We start from the raw sequence: 20,204 nt of genomic DNA on the forward strand, positions 1-20,204 counted from the left end.
GTTTTATATATGGTAACTTTAATTTTTCTGGGTAGTTTTGGGGCCATATGTTTCCTCAAACCATAATAGCACTTATTGGCAAGCAGTATTCTTCTTTTAATTTCTTCGCTGACATTGTTGTCTTTGATCAGCAGCGAGCCCAGGTAGACGAAGGTGTCCACACCTTCCAGTTCCACATCATCAATTAATAGTCTAGCTATCTGGTTGCCTGATCTAGTACAATACATATACTTGGTTTTCTGTGCGTTTATTTTTAATCCCATTCTAAGTGTAGACGCCGTTAGTGATCGAAATGCTTCGATCAGAGATTCTGTGGATCTAGCAATAATGTCTATGTCATCTGCATATCCAACCACTTGTACAGATTTATTAAAGATGGTGCCATTCGTATTAATATGGCACTCTCGAATTACTTTTTCTAGTGCAAGGTTAAATAAGAGACACGACTGTCCATCTCCCTGTCTCAGTCCATTTTTACAATGGACGGGTCTGGAAAAGTTGTTTTGGATTCTGACTACACTCTCTACGCCTGTGAGTGTAAGTTCCGTTAGTTGAACAAGATGAAGCGGCATTTGAAATTCCACCATAGCCTCTAGAAGTTTTTGTCTGTTGACTGAGTCGTATGCGGCTTTGAAATCCACCTGTACTTGTACATCCACGCTGTAATTGTACATATTGTTTTAATTATTTAATAGGGGAGCAAAACCGCACGCCTATGGCTGCTTATGTGTCTTTGCCTTTTTTTGTTTATTGCCAGTGCATCTGTTTTAAATTTAGTATAGTTAGACTTATTAATATGGCTGAATAAATATTTAAGAAATCTTTCATAATTTGATAAAATGTCCACAGGTTCGGGTTCGGGATAAAGTGGCCGGTTTTCGAAATAATGAATTTATTCCTTTCATTATATTTCATTTCTCATATATAGCGCAGACAATTGGGAACATTTAAAGATTAAAATTAAGCTAGATATGCTCAAACTAATAAAATGGTTTAATTATAAGTGTTTAATCATTAGTTATGAAAAAACGTTTTTGTTCCGTTTTGCAGTTACAAAGTAACACTACCTTCTTATACTTCTATAACAATTAACAACACGAAGGGAAACGTAATTATAAAATCAAGTAACACTATAAAATATCTTGGAATAAAAATCGACTCTCATTTAAAATGGGATGTCCAGAAGTCCAGATTGATGAAATAACAAAGTGTTTAAGAGCTTTAGTTCCAAAGTTTAAATTTGTTTCTGTGATACTAACGTAATGGATACGAGGCAACTTTATATGTATTCCCTGCTACTGATTTACAATCATAAGCATATTCTGCGTACTTTACCTCATCACTACGAGACTCGCACTAAAACCAATCAACATGTTCAATTGGGAAATACCAAAAAATCAATAGGACAGAGATCTGCTATGTATCTTACTGTAAAAATATTTTTCCGTCGACCGTCCATTTATGATCAATTTTAACACCCCCAAAATCATTTATTAATGACCACTATTAAGGAATGATTTTCTATTAATGAACAATTCGTTAAAATATCTCAATTGTTAATCGCCCTTATTAATACGCTTGTTGGTTAAATAACTATAATCACTTGCACAACATGTATAAAACATATATTAATAATCTTAATTCAATAAATATGGTAAAATCTATATTTAAAAAGTATGTGTTAAGTCTAGATCGTATGTTTGTGTATACACTTTTCGATTTGACTAATTAATAATGATCAAAATTAAAAAAAGAAGAATATTTGCAATAGAGTGATTTTTTTTATATTCGTTCGTATAAATATAAAAAAATTAAATACATGTATAATATACGTGTTATATACGTGTTATAATATACGTGTTACACAATGTTTGTAGATTATTATACACATAAATAAATATAACTAGCGGACCAACTCGACATCGAGTTTTGATGTAAGTTTTGCTGATATTTAAGAGGGGCGGAGTCTAACGATCCATCGTTTCCGTCGCCTGGTGTAAATGTTCCAAAAATCCTAAAAATAAACTGTATCGACGCCAATTTTTTAAATTTTCAATTTAAATTTTTTTAAATTGAAAATCGATACAGTAGTTTTTTAGGATTTTCAGGAAGATTTACATTAGGAAACGGAAACAATATGATTGTTAGACTCCGCCCCTCTTAAATAAAAAACGGAAGTAAAACCGGAAGTAACTTTTTTTTGCATATTTTAGATTGTAAAATGCCACGTTTAAGAAAAAGAAGTCGGTTTGAGAACGATGGACAAGTGATTCTGTTACCTAGCATCAAACTTTCCCCGGCTGAAGGAACATTCAGTTTTTCAATGACGCGGCTCCAGTTTCCTTGCGCAGGCTTCAGTTGGCCTTTGCAATGACCATCAACCGTGCTCAAGGATAAAGTCTCAAGAAAGTTGGGATCTATCTTCCGAATCCGGTCTTCTCTCATGGACAACTGTACGTTGCAATGTCTCGATCTCGATCATTTGATGTCGTCAAAGTTTACATCACCCCGAATTCCAAGCAAAAATTCGACGAAGATGGATCCATCTGGACTAAAAACGTCGTATGATTGATTGTGATTGTATTGAACTAACTTTGATTGACTTTAATTTTTGAACTTAAATGAATTAATAAATATTTTGTACTTAAAATTCGAAGTTGGTTTTTTTGTTTGCAATTTGGTTAGTTTAGTTTAGGTTAGGTTAGATTAGGCAGGGATATCTTACCGGAAGTAAATACTTCCGGTTTCATAATTCTGAATTCAATCAGTAAGTATAAGAAAAAAGTAGACGCGGGCATATTTTAAAATACATTGAAAATTAGGACTTTAAATGAAACCTGTAAAATTTCTATACTTTACTATAGGAAAAATTCATTTTATGGCCGCCATTTTTAAACCGGTTCGAATTTTTTAAATTTTAAACCTTAGGGGGAATCTACTCAACAATCTGTTTAATTATTCGAAAAAATTATTCTCCTATCTATCACCGTTTAGGAGGAGTATTGCGCACAAGAAAAGGGCTTAGCCTTTTAGTATATAAGATTAAATGTCGTCACACACTATTACCGTGTTCGACCAATAGGTTTTAACGGGTAATGAGTAAATGTTTGTTGATTTTTGAGTGACAAATGTAAAATTAATATGTATGTAAAAAAACTACTAATTATACTTTTTTCTTGTATATTGAAATCAATAAACATTATTATGTATTATTATTTGCACCACAATATACCTATATTGCTCGTGGCCATTGTCACTGATTTCAAACAAATGTCGCCTAAACCCAAAGCAATTAAGCTATTATGTGGGACATGTGGGATTTTTCAAAGTACGACGTTCTAAACCAGAATTATGCTTTTTATTTTTTAATTAACATTTCAAATTTTTCTGCAATCTGGTAGAATCAAAAAACGTGTTTTAGTGGGTCATTTTCTGGTTGAGGTATTATTGCTTTGTCATCCGCACGGAAAACAGTGCTTAAAATACTTATTTGTTCTGAAGCTTATATTTGATGAAGATAAACAACTTATAAATTTTGTTTATGATGAAATTTGAAAGAAAAGATGAATTTGTCTCACTTTTTATGTTTTGAGTGATTGTTAGGTTAAAGAATGTCTTTATTTAATAATATTAAATTTGCGATAAAACAAAACATTACACTTCCATTGTGTTCGACACAATAAGCTATCAACAAAAATATTTTGTTCATGACTAAGTTGATGATAAACAAATAATTGTTTGCAGGTATAAATAATACTTGGCAAGTAAAACGTATGTCATTACTTTGCAGATTCAACGCAAGGAGTTTAAAAACAAAAACGTATTTATTGAGAAAAACATTTTATATATAAATGTTTCCGTCGCATGTTTCCCGTTATGATTTTTCTGTTTCTTGCCAAAATTGTTTCTTATCCAATACAATTTTTTATGACAAAGATAATTCAAATTATCAAAAATGACATATTTATCCTTTTTTTATAGTACCTTATTTATAATTTGAAGTGGAAAATTGCCTCAAAAAAGGTTTGCGGTTAACAAATAAAAATAAATAAGTGACAAACAAATTGTCTTTTAATTCATTTTAAAGTTACATAACTCCCAAGAACACACCTAATACGAGTTTATATTCGAAACTTAACTTAAAAGGGTGAAGTTATTACGAACGAAAACAATTTTTTTGTTTAGTACGTTTTTGATCGCATGTAATTTACGGCTCGTCGGTGTGTCCGCGTCTACGGCAGTAATTAGCGTCTCGAATATTTCTTTTGCGAATTATATGCAGTGCGTGAGTGATTTTTTATTCCATATACCTACGAACATATACGTACCTTTCGCTCGTGCTCGTTTTGTTGGATTGTTTGTGATGGCTTCATCATCAATATCATCAAGTTTTACACCGGTACTGTTGCGTACAGTTAGTAAGTCTGTCTATTCACCTAGAGAGAAGCCTATTGTCCTGAATGTTCATGATGCTCTTGTTTCTCCGAATCCCACAAACACTGTTCGCCACATAGTCGAAAGTTGTGCCAACATGATTGGCGTAGGAGAGTCAACTATATATAAGTTCCTATCAGAAAGAAAAAAACACAGTATAGCTAACCCATACACAAACGAACACTTAAAGAGAGGGAAAAAGCCTATTGAAATTGATGAATTTGCCAAAAATGGTATTCGAAGGAAAATTCATGGATTTTTTTTCAAAAAAGAAATACCAAACCTAAACAAAATTTTACAAGAAGTTAGAGACGACCCGGATTTGCCTCATATCGGACGAACTAAATTGTTCAGACCGAAAATCACTTTTGATTGACCGGGAGGAGATAATATGTTGGAGAAGAAATTATCTAAGATCCATCTTCTACCAGGATGAAACGTGGGTAAACTCAGGTCATACTCTAAAAAAAATTTGGTCAGATAAAAATATATTAAGCTCCAGGCAAGCCTTTATGGAAGGTTGGTCTACTGGTATCTCCCCACCTTATGGTAAAGGCAGTAGATTAATAATTTCTCACATTGGCAGTGAAAAAGGATTTGTTAAGCATGGTTTGTTGGAATTTCAGTCCAAAAGTACAAAAGACTATCACGAGGAGATGACAGCTGATGTTTTCGAAGAGTATTTTGAGCAGATGATTGAACACATACCACCAAATTCAATTATAGTATTAAAAAAAATCCACAAGGAAAATAATTCCTGTAGCTGGCTGTATACCACGTATAACAAAAGAGGTTAGTCTTTGTATGTGGGTATATTTTATTTTATAAAAACCCTTAAAAGGGCAACATTACAAGCACGAACGTTTTCGGAACAACTGTTCCATCATCAGGTTAAAATACCTAAAATAAGTATAAACCATTTAATTACAGCAAACGTGGTTTAAAATTTTGACTAAGGTTAAAAACAATAAAATGGTTATACTTACAGGTTACCATGCCTGAGCCACCAAAATATTTGGGTAAAAACCCTTTAAAATGAAAAATGTTCCCAAAGATTGTACATGATGTTGATAATATTATATATATCTTATATATATAAAATATTAAACATCATATAATATTATCAACATCATGTACAATCTTTGGTAACATTTTTCATTTTAAAGGGTTTTTACCCAAATATTTTGGTGGCTCAGGCATGGTAACCTGTAAGTATAACCATTTTATTGTTTTTAACCTTAGTCAAAATTTTAAACCACGTTTGCTGTAATTAAATGGTTTATACTTATTTTAGGTATTTTAACCTGATGATGGAACAGTTGTTCCGAAAACGTTCGTGCTTGTAATGTTGCCCTTTTAAGGGTTTTTATAAAATAAAATATACCCACATACAAAGACTAACCTCTTTTAATTATAGTATTAGATAATGCACCTTATCATTCAGGACTAGTAGAAAGACTTCCAACGACTGCGTGGAAGAAACAGGATATTCTTGACTGGCTGCGGAATAAGTACCTGCCTTACGAAGATGGAATGGTAAAAGCAGAACTAAAAATTGCCCGGCAACACAAATCTAAGTTCAAGGAATACGTAAGACGTGACAAAATGGCGGAAAGGCGAAACATTACAGTCCTTAGACTTCCACCCTACCACTGCGAAATAAATCCAATTGAACTCATTTGGGCACAAATGAAAAGTTATGTGGATAGAAAAAATACGTTATATAAAATACAAGCTGTACGTGAATTGTTATAAGAGTCTTTACAACATATTACAGAACAAAACTGGAAAGATGCAGTAAGGCATGTAATAGAAGAAGAACAAAAAATGTGGGATCTTGATAACATAATTGATGCGACCGTAGAGACACAACCGCTAATTATTAACCCTCAAGATGACTCGGATTCCGAAGTTGATCCTATTTATTTTGAATTTGAATAGTGTTCTAATCGTAATTATATAAGGTAAGTAATAATAGTTGTAATCGTAAGGTATTAAAGGGGAAAGGCGCAAAATGTCGCCTGTCAAAATGTTCAATGTGTTTTAAATGTATCCAATTTTTTTCAAATCCTGAGAAAACTAAACAGCATTTTTGAAAAATTTAAAGGCAGAATGAAATATTTTTTAGAATAAATAAAAAGTTTCTTTTGCATGCAATATTTTCAATTAAAAATTATACTATATTTTCTCTTTTATTTTCACCCCTGTTACATAACATATTAAAATAAACATTGTAGAAGTTTTCAGGGACTTTCTGCCCTGAGTAATAATGTAATCTTTCATTCTGCGTTTAAATTTTTCAAAAATATTTATTAGTTTTCTCCGGATTCGAAAATAATGGATACATTTAAAACACATTGGAAATTTTGCCAGGCGACATTTGGCGCCTTTTTCCTTAATTAAATAAATGTATCTTTTACAAATGGCAAGAAACTTTTTATTTTTGAATAAAATAAATAAGTTTTATTAAAAAATACAATTTACATAAGTACAATTTAAAAAATATATTTATTTAGTTCAAATAAATGTTTCAATCATATACTCTACGACACTGGTCGTTCATCTCTAACCATTCAAAATACCCCCGTAATAGGATTATAAGGTATTGTATTCCTTCAGATATAAGATGGGTTAGTCGAAAACGTCTTAAACCGTCAGTTTTAGGTTGGTTTTTACTATTATATCGTATTACCTATCCTCTCTGTATTTCAGTTTTCTAATTAGGGTTAAACTTGTAGTGAGCTATCAACAAACTGTGAACCGACTGTAGAGGGCGCCACCAATAAAACCGTCCGACACAAATATAACCTCAATCTTTTGTTGACATAACTCGAGAGTTTCATTACGATACAACAATCGTGTCGAAACAGTGAATTTTTAAAATTGCAAGTCGGTCGAAAAATGGATCTTAGCCGAGAACATTTTCGAAAAATAATTTTTTATAATTTTCGGAGAGGATTATCTCAACAGCAATGTCTCACTGAAATGGTTTCTGTGTTATTATTTCCCGCTGGTATGCGAATTTCAACGTGGTCGCTCTAGTCTCAGCAACGAATCCAGGCCAGGTCCACCCAAAACAGCAGTCACATTGATGTGGTTAGTCAGCTAATTAAGGATGACCGCCGAGTAACATATCAGGGGACAGATATCATCTTTGGTCATTTCAAAGACCTCGATCCAAAAGATTCTACGTGAAGAACTGGGTGTTACGAATTTGGGTTCCTGTTGGGTCCCTCATTTCCTCACAGAAGAGCAAAAAGCGGTTTGGGTCAATTGGTGTCGAAAAACATTGGAATGGTTCAACAAAGGAAGCTCAAAAAACGTTTCTAGTATTGTTAGTGGCGATGAATCTTGGATTTACTCATACGATAAGGAAAATAAACGCCAATCCGCTGTGTGGGTGTTTCACGATGAGGAAAAACCAACAAAAGTGATCCGTTCTCGAAGTGTGCCAAAGAAAATGGTCTCAACTTTTGTGTCAAAATCTGGTCGAGTGGCAACAATTGCTTTAGAAGATCGAAGAACGATTACTTCTAATTGGTATATAACCGTTTTATTTACCAGAAGTTATCGCGAAACTCCGACAAAGCAGCACACAAGAGCGAATCATCCTACATCAGGACAATGCAAGTGCTCACACTGCCCAAAAGACAATAGAGTTTTTGGAACTTCAAAACATCGAATTGTTAAACCATCCATCGTATAGCCCCGACCTAAGTCCCAACGACTTCTTCAGGTTCCCAAAGATCAAGAATTGAATGCGTGGGCAGCTATTCCAATCGCCAGAAGAAGCCATCGATGCCTTTAAAACAGCGATTTTTCAGGTGTCCACTGAAAACTGGAATAACTGTTTTACCAATTAGTTTGAATGTATGCAAAAGTGTATCGATCTTGGTGGGACATATTTTGAAAGGCAATAAAGTCTATTAATTCTTTGTCTTTATGGCTATATGCAAAACTAAAAAGATAATCCTCGTATAATACGAGGCTTCATGAACATTTGTTCGGTCATCGTTGAAAGCTTTTACCCATGTGCTTTATTATTCCCTAACTCATGTTTTATCGTATACTTCGCAAATCTGGCGGTTAATTTCAACTGCTTTAATGCCCTTGGGTCACTAAGGAAATGAACAACAGCGTGTCTTTCACAGTTTTATTTATTGTTGCCACAATGGCGTGTGTGGCATAACAAGAAATTAGGTACCTACACAGTGCACATGCGCATGACACCGACCGCAGCGCTGCAGGCGTGGAATTTCAAAACGGTGCTTACATAACACGATTCGTAGTCATACTAGTATTTGATGGGCGATACAAAACATATACAAATGATACAAGTTATTAAAACACTAACAGAAAAGCATAGAATACAACAAGCCTATCTTTCTTATATTCGTAGAATATGAAAAGGCGTTTCATACTATAAATCATCAAAAAATGCTTCGAACATTGGCTGACTGCCGCATTTACTACCGATATATTGCCACGATTAAGAGTATCTACGAGACCGGTACAGCTTGTGTCCGACTTCATGAAGATACCAAAAAGTTCTGAATAGAAAGTGGAATTAGACAGGGTGATAACATCTCCCCGAAATTGTTTACAAATGTACTCGAATATATGTTCATGCAAATGAAAGAAGAGGATAATATGGGAATTAATATAAATGAAGAGGACCTGAACTACCTAAGATTTGACGATGACATCGTTTTAATATCTGATAGAGTTGATAAACCTACAAAAATGCTGGAACCGCGCTATGGAGCGTCAAAAACAATTGGTCTTAAAATTAACTCCTTAAAGACAACATTTATGACCAACTTTGTAGTCGGCGATAAAATTCAGATTGAAAGCCATAGCATCGGCCAAATAATAGCTTACAAATATCTAGGGCACGAGATTCGCTTAGGCCGAGATAATCAGACAACTGAAATACAAAGAAGGATAGGTCTCACGTGGGTTGTCTTTGGTAGATTGAACAACACTTTCAAGTCTAATACTCCAGTTTGTTTAAAAAGAAAGGTTTTTAATCAATTTGTTTTCCTGACATATGTTGCAGAAACACTAACTTTGACAAAAAAAAAACAATAAATAAAATAGGAGTTACACAACACATCAGAGACAAAGTACCAATCCTAGAAATGAGAAGAACAGGAGTCACAGATGCAGTTGAAAGAATAGCCATGGCTAATTAGGCTTGAGCCGGACATGTTAGACTAGATGGACGGATGATATAAAGCACAATACCACAAATCGGATGCAAGAAGCTCAAGACAGAAATAGGTGGAAAATTTTATGGGAGGCCTACGTTCAGCAGTGGACAAATAAAGGCTAATTGATGATTATGACAAAACCATGTCGAGAGAAGATATATTCAGTCTAGATTTTAAAATATAGATTAAATGTTAAATATCTATTTTCACTAATCTTTTTTATATTAAAATTATTACACTATATATATATATATATATATATATATATATATATATATATATATATATATATATATACATATTGGTGTAGGTTCATGTTTTAAGCATGAGCGTCAAACATCGTTCAAAGCATTTACGGAGACAAGAAGTTTGCCTGGGAAATGTCATACATATGAACTCAAGTGTTTTGAATTTCTTCTTCATCTTGTATAGCTCGTACAGCGTCGGAACTATCAATTTTTTACCCATTTCTTCCACGCCTTTCGGTATTTTGCCATTTCCCATTTTTTATATTTTTAAATGACTTCTCTATAATTATGACGAATAGGAGTGGACTATTTTCCTGTTTTATCCACTTTTTACAATCCTCATCATAAATTCTCGTGATCTGCTGCTTCCCAGTTGTACCGTTTCGAATTTAAAAGATTTCATCATTCAATCTTCGCTTATCCACTGCTGGACATAGATCTCCCTCATAATTTTCCATCTATTTCGATCTTGTGCCTCTTGCATCCAATTCCTATGACAACGTTTTAGATCGTCAGTCCAACGTGTTGGTGGACGACCTCTACTTCGGTAGGCATCATCTCTTAGTCTCCATTCCAGTATCCGCTTTGTCCATCTATTATCTGTCATTCGAGCCACGTGACCTGCCCAGTTCCATTTTAGTGTTGCTACTCTCTCTACTGCATCAGCCACTCCTGTTCTTTGTCGTAGCTGGCGATTTGGGATCTTGTCTCGTAGTGAAACGCCCAACATAGCACGCTCCATCGCCCTTTGACACACACGGATCTTTTGAACTGTTCTCCTTGTCATGGTCAACGTTTCGGCACCGTAAGTCAACACTGGCAAAACACACTGATTAAACGTTTTTCTTTTAAGGCATATTGGTATATCAGACGATTTGAAAATATGGTTCAGCTTGCCGAAGGCTGCCCAAGTCAGTCTTATACGACGGAGAAGCTCAATGGTTTGGTTATCTTTTCCTATGCGAATCTCATGACCTAGGTATTTATAGGCCATTACCTGGTCTATGGATCTTGTTCCTACGCATATATCTTCGCTGACTACAAGATTTGTCATCATCTGGGTTTTAGATATATTTATTTTCAATCCCCCTTCTAGCGAGGAAAGGTAGAGCTGATTTAAAAGTTCTTTGGCCTCATCTATCCTATCAGCTATTAGTACAATATCATCTGCAAACCTTAGACGGCTAAGCTTTTCTCCGTTTATGTTTATGCCCTTGTCGGTCAGTTTTGCCCTTTTACATATATATTCCAAAAGCGTAGTGAACAGTTTCGGCGATATGGTGTCCCCCTGGCGTACTCCACGTTGTATCGGGAATTTCTGGGTTTGACGATCACCCACTCTAACACTGGCTGTTGCGTTTTGGTATATATGTTTAATTATATTTATATACCGATAGTCAATTCGGCATTCTGTCAAGGCTTCCAACATTTTTTGTTGATTTACGGTGTCGAATGCCTTTTCATAGTCGACAAATATTAAAGCTAGTGGTTTATTATATTCAGTGCATTTTTCTGTAAGATTTTTTATTACCAGTAGGTGATCGTTTGTTCCATAGCCTTTTCTAAAACCCGCCTGTTCTATGGGCTGGTAAAATTCCAATTTATTTTCTAGTCGTTTCGTAATTATTTTTGTAAATAGTTTATAAATATGTGAAAGTAGACTTATGGGCCTGTAATTCCTGAGGTCGGTAGCATCCCCTTTTTTATGAAGTATGATAATTTCTGCGTTATACCACTGGGTTGGTGTTATTGCTTCCTGCAAACATCTAGTGAATAGTTTGGCAAGGACCTGCCATAATCTTTTTCCAGCCACCTTCAAGGCATCTGCCACTATTTCATCGCCTCCGGGGGACTTATTGTTTTTCATTTTTAAAAGATTTAATAATCATAAAATCCGCTAAACCGTGCGTAAAAATGCAACGCATCCCGAAGCTAAAACTCCGAACACTATAATTTTATGTTTGGTAGTTTATCTTCCATGAATGATATAAGGCATAAAGAATTCGGAATTTAAGAGAAGGAAAACAGCCTATCCCACACACTCGCGCAGAATCAAACAGACGAAAAACGAATCTTGTGGCTAGTGGAGAGTGTGGCTAATTAAACTAGACAAGCGCCAACGGAGACATACACATAGCACAAAATCGAATTTGGCATGATAATCGCTAACATCAGCAAAGATGGAATACATAAGAAGATATTAGCATTTTTTACGATATTGTGTTAAATCTCTGAAGTGGACGTTGCGGTAGCCCTTATCAAATATAAGATTAATATTACCCGCATAATACAGCATTCAAATTTCTATTCTTTTGATATTTTGTTTTAATTTCTGCCAGTAAGAATTTTTATAAATTTAATTTTCCATTTCTAGTAGGTTAGTGAACAAAACCGAAAGTACAGGCGTAATAAATAGTGCAATATTGTTTTACCAATTCATTGAAAACTTCTGTATTCCGGATTAGATTATATCAAGAAATTCAAAGAACTAATTAACATAAATACATACCACTAACTGGTAGTAATAAACAATAATTACTGTTAAAAGATAACGCTTACTGAACAAATATATTTTCAATAGTTCTTGTTATTCGAATAGATTGAAATGTTTCATTAAAAACTACAATCTTACATTCCAAAATCTATTTAGTGACTGTTTCCTTTAATTAACATTATTATTATCGTGTTTACCTTTAATATTGTATGAGGGTCTAGCTTTCCTAATAATAATTTTCCATTTTCTAGATATATATATATATATATATATATATATATACAAGAAATACTGGATAATATTTACTGTCGATATAAACATATATATATATATATATATATATATATATATATATATATATATATATATATATATATATATATATATATATATATATATATATATATATAAATATATAGTGTGGAAACCACTTATAGAATAAAATTGTTTGTCCTTATTTTAGAAAATAATATAAAGCGTTGAGATACCGTAACTTTTAAATTTAAATGTGCTCTTTTTAAACACAAATCTGAATGTACAGGGTGATCCACGCAAGTCTGTCATAGTCCATAATCTGAATTTTAAATGAGACACCCTGTATATTTTTATGTTTTTAAAAGCTCCTTAACAACCTGATCTCAATAGTGTCTATTATGAATAATACAAGGTGAAATTTTGACATTAAGTATAATTTGCTTCAATACAATTAATTCGTAGAATACCCGAGGTAATTGATTGGATTACATTAGAAGAAATGCTCAAAATGTTCTCCACCTTGTTGTTGGCAATAACACAGTCTCCTGCAAAACTCGTCCCGAACTTATCCTTATCCCGTAGTTATCCTTTCTTCGAGGTCTTCAATGCTAGTTATTTGTGTTGCATATACTTTGTTCTTGAGATAACCATACAGAAAAAAATCCAAAGGCGTAAGATCTGGCGGCCTAGCTGGTCACTCAATAGTACTCCTTCGTCCATTTCATTTATTGAAGAAGATTTCATTCAAGTAATGTCTCACCATTAAAGCATAATGGGGTAAATGGGCAAAAGTATCCAACTGTAAATTTTTGTCCAAAAATATTTACAAACGTAAAAGTTATAGCGAAAAATAAAATTTTAAATTTCCACTTTAACACCCTGTAGCTTTCTTAATATCAACATTATATTTAAGCAAGTTGGCTTGAATGGTAATATTTTAAAGTGCAGAATCTACGGTTTCTGTTTGTACAATTACTTAAGGACCACCCTGTATATATACATACAGTGTGTCCGTAAAGTATGGAATAAATTCGATATTTCCTAAATGAAAAGCCTTTTTAAAAAATCTAAAACACGTCGATTTTTAAATTTAATGTTTATTAAATTTAAATATTTTTTACAATAAAATTTTATTATACAAGGAGATACACATTACAGGGATGACAACATCGGCTCTTTTTTATATGTAACACCCTGTATTTTAGGACATTTTTAGATCGATAAAAATGAGCGGATTCCAAAAAAGTATAATACTGGGGGTCTAACGGATATAATTTGAAAGATATGCCCTTAGAAAATTAATTTTTATTGATTTATAATATTAATAAATTATAATAAATAACTTGAAAGTAATCCAGTAATTAATACATGACTTAATCTTAAATGTTCGAATTGTAGCCCTTGTTGTACTTGACAGTAACCCAAACGTTGTACAAATTCTTGTAAAACCTTGTTTATGCTTTCTTGAGAAATATTGTTTATTTCTTTACGAATTCTTGTTTTTAAGTCTCCAATATTTGCAGGTTTCGTTTTATAAACAAAATTCTTTAAATGACACCACATAAAATAATCCAAAGGATTGAGGTCTGGCGACCTCGCTGGCCATTCAATATGTCCACGTCTTCCAATTCACCTGTTCGGAAAAATTTCGTTTAGTTACCTTCGAACATCTAAAGCATAATGCGGAGCCGCACCATCCTGTTGAAACCAAAAACTTTTATCAAAACCTCCAAGATTAATAATTGTACTGGGGAATAAATTAACTAAAGTAGGTACGAGATACCCACTTAAAACTGAAGGTATGCTGGCCTGTTTAAATTACCTTCGAAATAGTAGGGTCCAATGATTTTATTTCTTACAATGCCAGCCCATACGTTTACCTTTTGCGGGTATTGTGTATGATGTTTCCGCATCCAGTTGGAGTTTTCTTTTGGCCAGTATCTAGAATTCTGACGGTTGACCTCGCCATTTAATTTAAATGTAGCCTCATTAGAAAAAATAATATTTTGAACCAAGAGAGGGCTGTATGATGGGTATTTCTGCATATTTATCATTAAATAAATTACACACTTCCATCTGAGTTCGCGATTTGTCTTCATACCCAATCATCATGAGTATTTCAATTCTTTGCTTTACACTCAGATTAATTTTTAGTTAAAATTAATTCTAAGCAATAATACGGAACTTTCACGAATTAATACAATTATTGTACTACTTAATTGTTATTGAACGTTACTACAAATAATTACAGTTTACCAAAAACTAGAAGTAGGCTACTTTTTTGCAATTGATAATAATTTATTTTCTAATCGCATATCTTTCAAATTATATCCATTAGACCCGAGTATTATACTTTTTTGCAATCAGCTCATTTTTATCGATCTAAAAATGTCCTAAAATACAGGGTGTTACATTAAAAAAAGAGCCGATGACGTCATCACTGTAATGTATATCACCTTGTATAATGAAATTTTATTGTAAAATGTAGAACACTAAATTTAAAAATCGACGTGTTTTAGATTTTTTTAAAAAGGCTTTTCATTTAGGAAATATCGAATTTATTCCATACTTTACGGACACACTGTATATTAAACCTAGAGCTAAGATTAATAATACTATTACCAGAATTAATATTAAACTCAACCGTCTTCCGGGTTGAACCGTGTCGATTATCATTGCTCAATGAACCAAGTCGGTACATCATGGCACAAAAAAGCAAATATTTGACAATCGTGGGCAGAAATGAGGAACGACTATGTAAGGGAGGCTGCACCATAATCGGTACAATACGCTGAGAATGATAATAATCATGCATTAAATTAGTCATTCTTGTAAATGAATCTTTCCATCATATATGTTTTCTTCACACATGAACATTGCATCCATTTCTCATTCAGAACCAATCACAAAAGCCCTCCATGTGTTCTATATATTTCCTGTATTTAAGAGATCTTTGTATAATCAAATTTGGTATTAATATGTTACACCTGCTTTCTATTTGTGTTACAATGCCTACCCACATACATAAAATATACGTTTAGCTTTTTTCACTACCCTTATATCAAAATATCCACTATGTAAGTTAATTGGAATTTGTATAAAAATGATATAAAAGTAAATTATGTGTATTTATAGAAGTATTAACTTTAATTGTAGTAGTTGTGGTCAGTTTCACTTATATATAAAGTATAAATTTATTCCTTTCTAATTGTGCAAGGTCGGCGCAATAGATTCTCAGAATTATATATAAAATGTATACTTGATATAGTTTTTCTAATCATTTCATTAAAAAAGTTTAGACGTATTATACGCGTCGTGTGTGGTTGGGATATTAACTGTGAAATATGTGGTTTCATTCGCCTAATTATATTGACGTTGATTCTTAGGAAAAAAAGAAAAAATTAATTTTAAAACAATAAAGTTCAGCCTTCTCAAGCCACCTAAAAACTTTTTTGTATATCTTATATTTATATTGTGTGTATATCCTATATAGATATTTTAGTCTAAAATATTAAATTTATAAAAAGCCAATTCAGCCAGCGAGTGCCAAAAAGTACCTTCAAAAGTAAAAAGCCTACATCTGAACACAATATAACTCTGGCTAAGTATACCCAGTAAACTCAAATATCAGAAAACTGAACAAAGAAGTACTAGTATATGGGAAATTAGTCAGTACTCACAATTGTAAGTAGCAGATCTCAGTTCAACTGGCTGTAGTAGAACCGGTTTACAAAAGATGGCTTCTGAAAAAAGCCTATTTTCTGTTTTGGAGCTACATTTGTTACCTCATCAGGTCTAAGAAGACCTGTTTCAGATATTTATGGCATTGGAGAACAACCTAAAGTTGCAGACAATATGTTTGACTGTGTCTTTTGCATTTTCGTAAAATATACATGCTGCTTTGTTCACTTTGACCATTTTACAGACATGAAATCTGAACATGCAGAGAGAACCTCAACTATAACTCTGAGTTTAGTTTTGCGAAACTTTAAGAGTCTTTTGGGCAGTGTTCAGAAAATTGTAATAACCGTTTTGCTGGACTATGACCGAGAATATATTACATGAGAATATTTTTCTAAGAAGGCTGTACGAACTTTCTTTTCCCTTTTGCAAATACACTCCGCGAGGCGACTTTTCAAGATACACATGTACAATTAGTTTGATTCGATAAATGGAGTACTAATTCTTTCTTTAACACAACTATCAGCACTCGCGATTTGAGGAATTCTTTTATGCCCTGGTATTCATAACAATGTTACTTGGTTGTGCTTCACTAGTTGCTTAAGAGACTTTTTGTATTTCCAAGCTGTTATAATTTAAGGCTTTTTTCAGGCATTTGTTTTCAGACATTTCAGGGTTATTAATAGTCTATCATTTTTAATCAGACTTTTTAATCAGTATTAAAAAGTGAAATGGATCTGCAGGCTTCAAATTCCTTTTTTTTTTTTAAACCCTATAGAGTTTTTCTTTTTTGGATCATGATTATATTTAATTTTTTCTCCGGAGATGATAATGTTTAGCTATGAACAGATCACTAGAAATATAATATTAAAATGCCTACAACCTGGCTGGGCAATAGGACACTTGGACTCTGGCTGTATGACAGCTGATAGTTTCTTTGAATTCATATCCAATAATTTTTACAACTGGTTGTTAAAAAATAACGTCAAATTTCCAGTTGTTCTATTTGTTGATGGACATAAGTCCCACTTAACTTACAATCTATGTGCCTTTTGTTCAGAAAAGAATATCATACTGATAAGCCTTCTGCCTAACGCCACACACATTTATACAACCTGTGGATGTGGGCGTTTTTGATCCATTAAAAAGAGGTGGCAAAATGAAGTTCATGCTTGGAGATTAGAACATAAAAAACAAACACATAAAAAAAGATTTTGCGATATTGCTTAATAAAGTTTTAAAGTCCTTGGTTCTGGACAATAGCAAATACTAAAAAATGCATTTAGGAAATGTGGATTATATCTATTTGATTTGATGTTAATGGTCTCTCCTGGTGATTTCTCCAAAGTGTTGAGAAATGAAATTTCATCAACTCTGTCAGATGTACAAGATATATGCCCCTTGAAATCAAATAAAGTTAAAGATGATTTAATAGGTGCTTTAAGGGTCATAGAATCTTTTCTAGACAAAAGTTTACTTGAGAGCTTTTGAACTAAGGTGAAATTGGCTAAATGAAATGGAAAGGTAGAAGATATAAACTTATTTTTTCTTTAGAAGAATCTGAATGAAAAGGTACAAGAAAACAAGCAACCCGAAGGAGAGGTCTAGAATAATATAATAATAAAGGTTGCATGTGATGTTGTGTTGGAGGACATAAACTGGGAAGATGTAGGTATTGAAACAGAGGAACAAGAAATTTTAGATAAAGGAGAAAACACAGCAGTCATCAAGGAAAGTGGAGAGGCAAATGCAACAATATTAGATGAAGATACTATTATTTTAGACCCTAGTAAGAAATGTGAATTACAAACAGCACACTAAAAGAATATCATTAGTATAGATAGAGTGACAGAAGGAGAAGATATAGTTTTGGAACAGATAATCAGAATATAACTAAAATAATAGAAATACTAGGAAACAAAAGAGAAAAAGAAACAATTTTCGAGGCTGATGAGAAAATTAAATGTGGTGAGCAACTAAGTGATGAGACAACTGAAGTAAGAGAAACAAATTAGAAAAAAAAAGAAAAGACAAATATAACTTTGAATATCATTAAAATAACAGTTAAAAGAGTTAAATGATAAAGAAAAAAACTGTAGAAAATAACGATAAAGAAGGGATAGATACAGCAAAGGAAAATAAGAACATGATTTTAAAGAATAATAAGGATACTCTATAGATACTCTCCCCTTTTAAATCTATTTTGTTTTAGCCAGATGGAAGTACAAACAAAAAATCAGGAAGAGCCATCAAAGAAAAAGTTCCAAGTGTATGTTCCTCAGAACAGTGGAACAAATATTATTTGACAAAGGAAAACGAGAAGACTGAGAAAGAAAATGCAATTCTAGATAGAAAAAGAAAGCAAGGGGGAAAAAAACTTCTCAAAACAGGAAAGGTCAAGAAAATTTCAAATTAGGTTTTTTTATTGGCGGTATGGTGGCAAGTGGACTGAATTATTGGAAGCCAGACAAACTTTGGTATTATGCAGAAGACATTGTAGGAAAAATAAATTTTCCAACACCAATAAATAATAGAGGTATTTATTTCATAAAGCAAATAGAAAAATTTTGTAGTTTCGTGACATAAAAAGGTTGTTTTTCTCTACTTAGGTACCTACTTACTTAAATATGTAGATACCTATGTAGGTATTTTTTTACATTTAAGTATGTTATTGAAAATAGAAATTTTATTTTCAGTAAAAAAAGTTTATTTACTTATCACCTGACAATTTTATTATTATAAATTTTATATTCTCTAAGTACCAAGACCTCTGACAATTAATTTTGAAAATTGTAAATTTAAGTCAAATATAAATAAAACCCATTATCAACTTTTGGGACACTGTCAAAATTGCCTACAATTTCATGTCAAATTTATGAAAGAAATAAAAATTTTGCTGTCAAATTTGGGGTCACTATTATAACCTACTTTTAAGTGGTTTTATGTCTTAGGTGTTAAATATAGGGTCAATTACCTTCATCCACATCCATTATTTTACAATCTACTTTAGACAAAAATTTTGTGGTAAGCTATTTTTAATTTTAAATACTGATTTTTTAACAATATGAAGAAATGGAGGTGTTACTTGTTTTCGAGTAGTCACATAATCAGTGATTTTTTAAACCAAAATATGGTACCGACGGTACCCGAATAAGGAAGATTTAGAAGGAGGCAAGTTAAAGACACAGAAGGAAAAAATTATACCATGGAAACAAGGAGAGCATGAATATCAAAAAGCTATTTATTTCTATCAGAACAATCAAAAACTTTATTCATTCCTTTATTTAATTCTATGGAAGAAACACACTATATATTTAAAAAATAAAACAGTAAAGCCTACACTTATCAAGCTGTTACAAGCCTAATTTGTGATTTCATCATTTTAAACAAAGCAATATTTTTAACCAACTGAGACAGGAAATATCTATAATTTTTCAATTACCTTTGTTACTACATCCGACAAATTACTTTCGGCCTCTCTTCTTTTTCGGCGAATTTCTCCATTGTAAGTGGCACTATCTGAAGGAGCATCAAGTATGTTCGTTTTCGAACTTTTTACAATACCGTCAATATTTCCGTACAATGTTTTCGGTTGAATATCAAGTCCTATTGTTAATTTTGTAAAAAGGAGTATGAAAAGTAACAAATACATTGTCCTTACTTTACATGCAATCACAAAACAGAGTTCCTTTTATTTATCTAACGCACACAAAGGATTTTACCGTTATTTACTTTTTAATTTCGTATAAAGTTCAGATATATCAGTTTATCACAACACACAAATTAATTATTAATATTAATATCAATAATTAATCATACGATTGTGACTTCACACATCATACAGTTTACGTTTTCTGATTTGTGTTTTTCTTTTCACTT

General features: G+C 32.6%; 1 protein-coding gene across 1 annotated transcript in view; it reads right to left on the reverse strand.

The window, feature by feature from the left end:
• Positions 1–20,204, reverse strand: part of LOC140441825 (sortilin-related receptor-like) — a 148,299-nt gene extending 128,095 nt beyond the window's left edge. Inside the window, exon 1 of the mRNA XM_072532762.1 lies at positions 19,768–20,204. Within this exon, the coding sequence (XP_072388863.1) occupies positions 19,768–19,977 (210 nt within the window). The 5' untranslated portion in view covers positions 19,978–20,204. The remainder of the gene's footprint in view (positions 1–19,767) is intronic.

The sequence above is a fragment of the Diabrotica undecimpunctata genome, chromosome 5 (assembly GCF_040954645.1).
Source record: "Diabrotica undecimpunctata isolate CICGRU chromosome 5, icDiaUnde3, whole genome shotgun sequence".
Lineage (NCBI taxonomy): Eukaryota > Metazoa > Arthropoda > Insecta > Coleoptera > Chrysomelidae > Diabrotica > Diabrotica undecimpunctata.